Source organism: Chaetura pelagica, unplaced genomic scaffold, assembly GCF_000747805.2.
Source record: "Chaetura pelagica isolate M959 unplaced genomic scaffold, ChaPel_1.0 scaffold344, whole genome shotgun sequence".
NCBI classification, from domain to species: Eukaryota; Metazoa; Chordata; class Aves; order Apodiformes; family Apodidae; genus Chaetura; species Chaetura pelagica.
In genome coordinates this window covers 4,119,547-4,131,039 of record NW_009953098.1, presented here as the reverse complement: position 1 = coordinate 4,131,039, position 11,493 = coordinate 4,119,547, and the positions used below count along the sequence as shown (strand labels likewise).

The 11,493-nt window shown below is 36.4% G+C and overlaps 1 protein-coding gene across 2 annotated transcripts in view; it reads right to left on the bottom strand.

Moving 5' to 3' along the window:
* Positions 1–9,545, bottom strand: part of MTMR1 (myotubularin related protein 1) — a 30,313-nt gene extending 20,768 nt beyond the window's left edge. The window contains exons 1-9 of one of the 2 annotated variants that reach the window (XM_009997102.1): positions 9,447–9,545; positions 5,414–5,464; positions 3,975–4,050; positions 2,977–3,071; positions 2,655–2,762; positions 2,146–2,247; positions 1,921–2,004; positions 1,133–1,282; positions 173–361 (exon numbers count right to left, since the gene is read on the bottom strand). In XM_009997102.1, the coding sequence (XP_009995404.1) occupies positions 173–361; positions 1,133–1,282; positions 1,921–2,004; positions 2,146–2,247; positions 2,655–2,762; positions 2,977–3,071; positions 3,975–4,020 (774 nt within the window). In that variant the 5' untranslated portion in view covers positions 4,021–4,050; positions 5,414–5,464; positions 9,447–9,545. The remainder of the gene's footprint in view (positions 1–172; positions 362–1,132; positions 1,283–1,920; positions 2,005–2,145; positions 2,248–2,654; positions 2,763–2,976; positions 3,072–3,974; positions 4,051–5,413; positions 5,465–9,446) is intronic. The other variant, XM_009997103.1, reaches the window with a different exon arrangement.
* Between the last annotated feature and the right edge of the window lie 1,948 nt (positions 9,546–11,493).

Here is an 11,493-nt window from a genome sequence, read left to right as displayed (position 1 = left end):
CTGCTGGCCTTTCCAAAACCCTACAAGCATCTCACCTTCCTTCCCATGCCCTCTTTAGAGACCCATTCTTATCTCTTTTCAACAAGAATTTCTCCTCATCCTCATCTCTTACGCAATCTTCAACCTTTTAATAAAGATAGAACTACTAACGCTGGTTAGGATACCAACCTACCTTGTTTGTATCTGCAACACTATTCTGTCTGGCATCAAAAATTATAAGTTTATGAGACTGAGCATTAGCATCCATTATTGTCTGCAGATATTTTTCATCTTCTTTGCAACGCTTATCATTTGGGCCCACTGATGGCTGACTGCACCGGGTTATTGTTGCTTGGCTCTCAGGATGAATCCAGGATAACACCTGAAATAAAAGAAAATTTAGTGTACTGTACTACTATAAAAGCAGGAAGCCAGAGCACAACCCCACTGTCTACATGGCATTATTTCCTGGCAAATCAACACCTGCAAATTTAAGGACAAGCTGATGCAAACCTATACTGACAGCACACTAGCAGTGCTCATCCCAAATCTGAGCTTGAAATACAAAGGTAATTCTAAACATCTTAGATTTCTAAGAAAAACTAAGCCTGCTGCTGTATCTCACTAATTAGAAAAAAAACCCCCACCAAAACAATGGAGTAAAAAAAAAAAAGAACAATGGAGTACAAAAAACTGCTTTGATGTTAAAGTCTATGGACCTGTACACTACCTTGCTAAGCAGAACTATAGCATGAAAAGTGTCACCATCTAACATTTGTAAAAGGGTTCTTATGCTACCTACAAAACTTGTCTGTTCTCAAGAAAACTACTTTAGCTGTAGCATATTCCACATCAAACCAGAATGCAAGCTAATATGTGATGTAGAATCAGATACCACTGTGGCTTAGAAGTGTTAACTCCAAGCAAAGGTTTATTAGACAGCACAATAACCAAGCAATTGAGACTCACATTTGAGTTGCTCTCTTCAGTTCTAAACTGATCAAGCCTAATTTTTCTTTCTTTGTTCCATCCTTTCAGGAAGGAAGCTGGCCCATGGTTATTTAAGGAAAAGCCTAGAAGAACTCTGATATACTCTTACAAGCTACAAATCTGTAGAGCACTTATATCATCTCCTTGTAAAAGTTTCACTTACTGGAACTCTGCCTTTTGCTCTAAACGCTGCCACTTTGGAGAGGTCATCATCCTTTACACTGGTTGGCACAACAAGAACAGCAGGATACGTGTCACAAAGCTCATAGGTGCTGTTAATTTTGGATATTTTCCAACTCTCATTAGGCAAGCCCTGTATGAAAGCAAAATATTTTTTGTATTTTTCAAGTTCATATCTTCACATATCTGAGTTAGGGGAAATGAAAATGTTCATATGCCATGCAGTTTTTTTAAAAAGTGTGCCCTTGTTTTTATTGTAAATAAGCTACAAACTCTAGGTCTTCATACTGAACCATAAACCAAAACACTGGAAGTCTTTCTTATTCATTATCTTTAAAACTGCTATGCAAATTAGCCACTTGAATGGTGCACATTTTGACAAAAGCTGATCATATAGTGAAATAAAAATACTTTTGCAATTAGGAAACTTTTACAATGACAAATGATGGTTACTCTTCTCTTTTCCACTGCTTATCCAAAACCAAATTACAGAGCCAATGTATTCTAGAAACAGGACTTGGAAAAATACAGATTTAAGAATGCATGCTAAGACAGACCAATTTGCTCAACTACTCAGCAACTCAATCTCCATCAGCTTTAGCAGGTACTCAATATCAGCGAAGTCAGGTTACTTGCACTTTATTATCTAAACATGAGATCTAGACAGTCTCTGCATTTACCTAAAGCTGAAAATGTTTTTTTTCTTGTTTAAATGGCTCTGGGGGAGATGGTGAGAAAGTAATTAATACACCAAGTACTTCTACAACTTACCTGTCTTTTGTACTCTGCCATTGGATCATACACTTTCCAGCCATTAACAGCAAACTTTTCTTTATAGCTGAATGCAAAAAGAGGCTAAAGGCAACAAAGAAAAAGTATCAGTTATTGTCTGATGTGCTGTGTAAACAATAAACTCCAAAACAATGAACCTTCTAAGATTCAAATGTAACATTTCTAAAACTCAGTGACAGCCTTTCTCTACATCTTAAAACTTACCAGCCCATTAGAAACAGGAAATGCACGTGTAACAAGGTTTTCAAAAATCTCCAATCTGTTCTGCTCTTCCTGTTTATAGGCCAGCCGCAAATTTCTCATATCCTGTCAAAAATAAGTTACACTATTTTACTCTCTGATCAACTGAAAAAAGCAGTTGTAAGAAATGTAACTGAAGTAAAGCATATGTAGCACTAAGTCACTGCCATCAGCTATCCCACATTAGAACAGAGTTCTGTAATTATTCTTATCAGATGACCAAGACTGTCATTAGAGTTGCTAAATATAAATATAAAAATAGCCATTTTCCTTTGAATTCACTCTTGAGACAGAAGGCAGAAGTGTTTAAGACTACAAATATCACAAGAGGAACTGAAATACATTCTCTAAATGAAGCAGGGTTCAAATACAGGGAACTGTTCAGACCAAAATGCAGCACACGTGCATGCAGATTCCTCTTACCAAAGACGAAATGAAAATGCCTGAATATGAATAAAACTATCATGTTGTACCTTGCAAACTATTTCTATACCACACGAGTTTTCTCCGTGGCTCTGTACTCCAATTTTTTCAACTCTACTTATGACTCCAAGGGGAACATCAACAACGAAAGGTGGATCCTGAAATTTGTATACAAAACAAATGAATTTCATTACATTAGGAGGAATATAAACTATTATCATTAATGCATATTTCTTTAGTCAGCTATAATTCCTACTTAATATACTGCTGTGGAACATCATACTTTACTTATACCATATTTGTCACTTTCTGAGATCTACTTCAGCAACATTCCTACCTGAAGCAACATGCAGATAGACAGCGAAGTCTTACCCTTTCAACACTTTTGATAAACATTCTGAAGTCCGTCACTGTTAGTGTACCACTGACTGCTCCCATAAATGGACAGATATACATAACATCTTTAGCTGGAAAACAGACCAATTAAAGCTTTACTATTATAGACATTTGTTCCATAAAATCTATTTCCATTTAAAAATAGCAAGATTTTTTGCAGTTCCATAAGAAAGGAAAGCCTACTCTTCAGACGCTGTCTGGACTGAAAGAGCTGTCTTTATTTCTGCAGTGAAAACAATCAAATTCCTCAGTCCTGCTGCTGCTCAGCAACTACTGAGCAATGGGGGCTGTGCTGAGCCAGCAGGGGCTGCAGCAAGGGCTGGCAGCAAAGCGCCCTGCTGGGGGCAGCTCTGCTCCCTGCCCCGGGCTATGCATCCAAATGGACAATTCCTGATGTGTACACAACTGACTCCCAACCTTCAAGTAATTCAGTCCTTCATTTTCACTTATATTTGAAAGACCTAGGATTCATGTCTAGCCAAGTACTGTACTGCTAACAAAGAGCTTGTGGGCACAAGCACTTAAGTGAAATCACTGAATCATCATGGTTGGAAAAGACCTTCAAGATCATCAAGTCCAACCATCCGCCCTACAACCCCGAACTGGAACTGGAAACAAAGCTTTCCATAACTTCACACTCTCTTCTATTACAATTTTGAAGCTTTCAAATCTATTAAGTTATCCTTGGCAACCCTAAGCAGAAATAAACCCCACACACCTACATGGAATAAACTAAAGCTTGAAAAAAAAGAAAAAAAAAGAAAAAAGATTTATCTATATGGAGCAAGTCATCCTCTAGAACTGATTTCTTCCTACTTTTGGATTTAAAAGACAAAGAAAAAAAATCTAGATCAAATCACATAATCTAGAGTGGCATTAAATTAAAATAACAAAAGTCAAAAGGAAATAAGATTCTGTTTTTAAATAAATAGTGATTGAATAGTATTCAGTGTAGTACCCAATAGTATGCTTACCAATAACTTTGATGGACTCTCCAGGAAAAAGTGGAGCCTCTTCCATCTGTGCTAGTTTGTTTCCATCCCGCAGTGCCTGGCAGAAATCCAAAACCATGAGTAAATCTCACTTTCCATCTGTACTACATCGATAGGTTTTGATACAAAGTGCTTTTACTACCAGATTACTGGAACACAAGAAGTCTATCTCTTTTTACAGGGCACAACTGCATTCAGCAGCACCATAATAAAAAAGAAACAACCACAGAACTCGGTATTATAAATATTACACAGACATACATGTTAGTAACATATTAGTAATAAAGCATTTAGGCAACAATTAGTTTCACATGCTGGCTACATATTGCATACAAAAATTTGAAAAGTAAGATCAGCCCAAATTTTTAATTAATAATTTGTTAGTCATTTGCTAAATGCAGGTATTATTTTGGGGATTTTATCGACTTGAGAACATTCTAAAGTTCATACTAAATTTGTTTCTATTCTTAATGTTGTTTATTTAATATTTTAATGAGATAATTATTCAGCAGAAGCTTTACTTATTTCATATTTTAACTTTGTATTTTTGATAGCAAGAAGTCAGAAGCACCCCACAATATTCTATTTCAAACAACACCCTACTAAGAGTGCCACAGATTATAGAAGAGGTCCATTATAGGAATTTTGGATCCAGAAGGTCAGATTAAGAATGAAATAATAATGAAATATAGAAGAACAACTAGCAATTTTAAAATAAGGGCTAGTTCCATAAATTTTCATTTAGGTAAATGGCTTAATTTCTGAATGATCCAAGATCAATCCTTTGTAAATCTTACCTCTCAATGACAGACCCAAGGTACTAAAGATTTTAATTAAGAATAAAAGGGTTCACAGGACTTTTAAGGACCTTGTGAGAAAGTGATCTCTCTCTCAGGTCAACGTAATGAGTTACTAAGGTTTCAGTTTTTTTCATCCTGAAGTGAGAACATATAAAATGGTCTACGTTACTGTAAACAAACAATTCTTCCCTTGTATTACAGTTCTGATCCACATACAGATAATTGGTAGGATCTATCTGCCTCCAAACAAACTACCTCAAGCCCGCATTAATAAATAACTTCCAAAGATATTTTAAACTGATCTCTGGCTTTAGATTTTCTTGGAAACTAACAGAATATTATATTCAGCACCTAATCACAAAAGATGATTTGTAAAGAATTAGCCAATATTTACAAACTTGGAAGGACAGCTGTGCTCTCTCAGATAGGGGTTTATGTGCAGTGTCATATTTCAGACTTCAGGGCATTACACAAAAACCCTGCCTAGCACACAACAAGTCAACTCACTAAATGCTTTCCATGGATTCTCTAGTGTAAGAAATAATAGATTTGTATGTACTGTACTAATATATAGTACCTTGCTACACAATGAATGAATGAAAGATGAGTAAAACTTGCCACCTGATCAGGTTCTGCTTCAGAATGATAGCCATTGTGTCCATCCTGAATCTCCTGCATTGCATGAGGCAGCAGTAGGGCAAGAGAAAAGTAACAGGAAAAAACATGCAGACAACAGGTGAAAGGACAGAATCTTTTCCTTTTTGATTCCCCCCTTTTAAAAAAAAAAAATCTTTCCTCAAAAAGACAGCATATACTTTAACTCCAGTTGAGCTATTCAAAATCTTCCACTCCTGGCACAAACCACTTTCCACAGAACAGAATCCAAGCTATTAGCACTATCCCTTGAATGTTATTTGGCAGAACACAAAATGAAAAATTTACTCCATTTTTCACAAGTGTCAGTGCTGGTAGATAAGAACATAAAAGTATGTACTGTCTTTTTAAGACAAACAACCTGATAGTGAAGAAAATTAATTCAAAGTATGCCACATGCTTATCAATAGGAGAAACTGAGTACAGCTTGCAATGGGAGCATTAGGGGAAAACTCATGCAATCTTTCAGGGAAAAAATAGGTCAACATCAAATAGAATTATCTGGACAATTTAAAAAAGCTTTACTGTTTAAAACAAGTTTTTAATTGAACTTTAAGCTTTATGTTTTCACATATTTTTCCAGTAACTTCTGTGTTATTACTGGAAACGTTGTCATTAACTTTATAGAACCTAAAATTACTCCTCACAGCAAAATATTCAAACAATTACATTTTACGTTAATTTATTTTTGCATCAAATTGACAGCAAATCATGAATATTCATTAAATCTCTTCAACAAAGATAGGGTCCTTCTGCACTCCAGAGAGAACCACAAATGTCATAGGGTCATATGAAGTAATTGTTTTAATGTGTTCAGCCAAAACTGTTCTTTGTCTTTTTTAACTGGAGAGAAGTTGTGATCATGGCAGTCTATTATTCCCAGTTCCCATGCAAAGAACTTCTCACTTGATAGACTGCAAAACCAGCCTCAGTCTAAGCTGACAAATGTTTTGCTAAAGCAACTTCTTATTTTTCAGTTTTTCTACAGAACCCTCAAAAAAAAGAAGTTAGAGTAAGGACTTCATGTATCTTCAGATAATTTGAACCCTACAAGTGATAATTAATTAAAACCCTTCCAAATTATAAAGGAGTCCTAACATTTATGTATTGGTGGAATTCTGTTAAATAGAAATTAATTAAATACCAGACCATAAAAATGTTGCTTCTGAAATGAAAGTAGATATGGTGATCTCTAGAAGAAAACCTGAAGGACAACCAGCAAATACATCAAAAGATTTTGAATAAAGGACAAGAGAGAGAAGCACAGCAGATCATTCAAAGATCAAAGCCCTTACAAAGAACTACTAAAAACTGAAAAAAAACCCAATTTTTGTTGCTTAATCCTGACCAATTATTTCAAAATTTAAAAAAAATCAACTTGCAGATTTCTATAATTGGACTAAACAAATAATTTTCAAATACGTAAACAATGGATGAGAAAAAGAAATCATTCAGACTTCATCTCTTGGTTTAAGACTGAACAAGAGGTCTTTGTTTGAATAAAACTGTTAGACACATTTCATGAACAATGTCAGAACATTGACCAGATCGTTTCTCACTCCATAAATGTTACTCAGAGAGAGGGACAAGAAAACAAGGCATGCCCTTTTTGTATCTCCAGTGAATAATGGCAAAGACCGAGTCCCAAAATGATCGTTAAAAAGATGCAGGTCATTGCACTAGTGTCTAACTTCAAACCTAACTTTCATGCCTACTACAGGGTGGTAACAATTAAGGTAAAACATGTACAAAGGCAAGCGTGAATTGGTATCTTATTTAAATAGGATAGACAAAGACATAATACTTTTACCACTAACATTCTTTAGCACAGATAACGCGTTAGAGCTGCTAATACAGCACTCTGTAGTCTGAAGCATGTAAGCCCCAGTTGCAAGCAACCATTTTGTCAAAATTAATGTAATAAAACTGAAGTTAGTATTGCACATTCATAACATAATTTAAAAGTACTGCTCTTTTACACATTGACTTTTATTGCTCACAAAAACATTGTAACGTATATAAAGCATTTCTATGGCAAAGAAGCTGTTGCACTGCATAGCAAAATGGTCTGACTGGTTCATAACAACCATTAATGAAGTAAAGAAGAACATTTGACACACCAAGATCTCACACAGCACAGAAGACAAACAGGTAGGAGGCCGTTTTGCTGCTAGCCAAAAGTAATCTTACCCGTCTAACAGGCCTCCTGTACACCTGTTAGTTAAAATATAAAATGTTATCCAATAAAACAGACAGATTTGATTTGTTCAAGATATTACAGCTTACTTTATCAGATTTTCAGAAGAACTCTCCTTCTGAGTATTTTCGTTACAGATGGATTTTGAAAGGACAAAACTATGCAGATCTAGGAGCTCTCCTATACAGAACTGTTTTGCCCTGAAAACAAATCTAGCCACTTCATTTGAGTGATGAAACATGCCAAGCAGAAGTGCAAAAGAAACCCTCTCCCTAAAGCATAGACAACACTTCAGAAGATACTGGACTAAAGATATTCTAGGATAAAAACATTCTATGACATTATATGCAAATACAGGATTTCAAATCACAGCAATGCAATGATGCCAAATACAATTTATACACAAAAATTCTGAATAACACCAAGCTTATCTTTTTTTCTTCCACTTCTAAGAAACAGAGAATGAACTAGAATTTTAATTAGGCCTTAGAAGACTTATTCCTGTTAAATAATATCCCAAATGAGTTTGGAATAAAGGAGGTTATTGAGAATTAAAAAGTGCTCTTCATTCCAGAGGAATGCAATCTAACTCAGAGATAAACTGAACACCAAGCTTACACACTTGGATTTTACTAAGATGAAGTCCTTGATCTACAGGGCAAATACAACATCGACAGCTGTAACACAAGGTTTCCCACCATGTTTTATCAAAGATGTTAGCCTTGACCTGAAGTAAGCATTTGTAATTCAGCTGTCGTAGGATGGAAGAGCTACACTTTTTCATCAGTATAAGCTGCTGACTGTGCCAATACTGTGAAACTCTGTGAGGTGAATTTTTAACTAGACTACAGTCAAAAACATTTTCTGGATTCATCCTCAAGCTTCGGCTGAATCTGATCTGCTGTCACAGAATTTAAAAGATGCTGTTTCTGGACAACAAACTTCTTAATCACAGCAAGTCAGAAAATAATTTTGAATCTAGTTAAAAGAACAACAAAAATATATAAAATCTTGATTTGGCCATTTTGCATGAAGCCCACGAAACTAATTCAAACAGGAAGAAAAAGGATCTAGATAGCAGCCTTGGGTTTCTTAAAGAGTCTTAAAACACAACTGACTTTTGTCAATTTGCAACAGAAAGAAAACTGCATATGCTCCACTTTTGATAGTTCAGTTGTCTGGCTGCAAAGAAACCTCAAATGAGCATAAAATAATAGGGATAAAAAGATAGGGCATCTATCAGGTAAACCATACAGTGCAATCATTACCTTAATGACAAGAATGTTGCTGAGATGGAATTAAAAGGGTGAATTTTTTTTGTTTGATGTTAAATTCTCTGTCTCTGGTGAAACCCCCATTAAAAGCTATAATAATTTATGTTCACTGTACAGTAACAAAGGCATACACATTTATTTTTTATTAAATTTGGAGAGCTGAATTCTGTACCCTGAATGATACAAACTAGAAATAATTTCAACCTGTAACTACTAATTTACTTACTGAAACTTTTTTATGTGGCAATCAAATAGAAAGACAAATCACTTTTGGCATTTTATTCAAACCATTGATTTTTAATTTTACTTTCACCTCTTCTCTGTTTTTATCCTGCAGACTTTAATGCCACTATTCTAAACACAAAGCAGATTCAAAAGACTAATATGCATAATGGAATGTTTCTAGTCCTGAAACATTCAGAGATCACTTAAGTGCCTACCACCTTACAATCGAGGTAGCAAGGACCTTCCTGATCATTTCCTCTGTTATTTTAAACAAATCAATGCATTCTTCAAACCACTTACTTACCCTGTAGTCTCTGGACACACCTTCTGATGGGACAGACCCTGAAATCTGACTAGAAATGGTTGCAGCTATCAGCTGTTTGCACCATTCCACATGGGATCCAGTCGGGCTACAAAACCAGAATATTACAAATTATTTAGCAAGAATTTAAAATGTATACTGAGAAAAGCAAAGCAGCTAAGCACACCTAGAAATGAAGAACATAAATGACTACTAACATTATAAAAAATTGTTTGCTTTATGGGCAGAACACAAGTATGTCACTGATTAAATTAGGGACCTGAATTTTACGAGATCTTATCAGAGATGTAGAGCTATCAGTAGCTTAGGAGTAAGGTTAGCTTACCTAGGAACATATAAAAATGTTTGTTTCCTTATTTGGTGCACTTTTTTCATAATTCACACCTTTTTTTTTCTTAAAGCCATCCATGGAATGAATTTGGTCAAGTATTAGAAAACTCCTTACACCTTCCTTCCAATTTCCTGATTATTCAGTAAAACCTCAAAATCAAATAACTCTATGTGAGTATTTAAACATAGAAACAATGCTAGTGTTGTATTCTATATTAAACATAGAAAATACATCTTTTCTACAAGATAACATCTATTTAGACATATTTTTTCCTATGCATAAAACAATCTTTTAATAATCTTCAGGATAGGCATTCCAAAGCCACAGTAAGGAATTCTGCAGTGTGGAGTGTTTACAAGAACCCTAAAGGCAAAGCATCTCAACTGAAAACTGCACTAAATCCCAGAGGATGTGTTTTGAAAACAGTCGCCTGAACTAGTGCTGCTTCCAAATAACCTGGAATAGGAAGTAAGAAGCAATTACAATTTGTTGCCAGCCACTTGGAAGTGTGCTAGGTCTGCTTCAAAGTATTTGATGAGAAACTGAGAATGCCAGAGGGAAGAGTTCCCTGCACGCCAGCGGTGCCTCAGCTGATGCACTAGGTAACTGCCACTAGCTCTGCCAGGACAGACAGATGTAAAGTGAAGAAGCACAAAACAATTTAATAACTGAAACAAAAGCTCTTTAAGAACTTTCAGTAGTTGCAGTAGCTTTCTCCCCATCTGCAAAATTCTACATGGTACTAGATCACAAAATGTTGTTTTGCTACCAGAGCACATCTGTTTTACCCCTGCTTGAACAAGGCAGACAGGCTCTCAGGTCAGTGCTGAACTCAAGACCAGATTCACTTAGAGAAACTTTTCACTTAAGCTCTTCAAAACAGTGCAAGAGCTTAGGCCTTTTCTGACCTCATTTGTTTCTCCTTCCCTCGTATGTCTTAATTCCAAGTGTATTTATTTAAGGTTAGCCTAAGTTTGTTTCCAAATAAGCATTTACTTGCTAATTAAGAAAATAATTTATTTTTCTATGGCTTATCTTTCCTGGGAATCACTACATCAACAAAGCTGATGCCAGTAGGAAAGTGGATGTGCATGCAGGTCCACCTCCTGTGAGCAGTGCCCCGGGATGTACCAGTGCACAGAGGATGCTGGTGGGACTTCCACCACCTGTCAAGCAGGACACGTATCAGTGCACAGCTTGTCATCCTCTCTCATCTGAGCTCACACACATTAGCAGAGCCTGGTACACTACTGGCCAATAAATCACAGGACAAAGGGACATTATAACTTTTTCCAGGGCAGAACAAGATTAGGAGAATAAAAGAAAGAGGAAAATAAAGACACGAAAGTACATTAGTAAGGAATACAAAGATGCAAGTTTTGGTGACAGAAACTTCTAAAGGAAGGAATGACTCTGCCAGCCACTGCTGGGCTGGATGCAGGAACACCTGGGGCCAACCTGCCGTGTCCCCACCGCGGTGACACCCCAGGAACCCGCGGCCTGCACAGCGCCTGCCTCTGCCCCGTGAACCACCACAGACACCCGGGGCGTCACAGCACCCCTGCAGGAGGGAACATACACTTGTATGGGAAGAAAAAAAGGGGGCATCAAGACGTAAAATCTGAGAACGGCTTCAGTTGAGTTTGGAAAAAAGCTGTGCAGCGCCCAAACCCCAGCCAGCCCGCGCGGAGCCGGGGC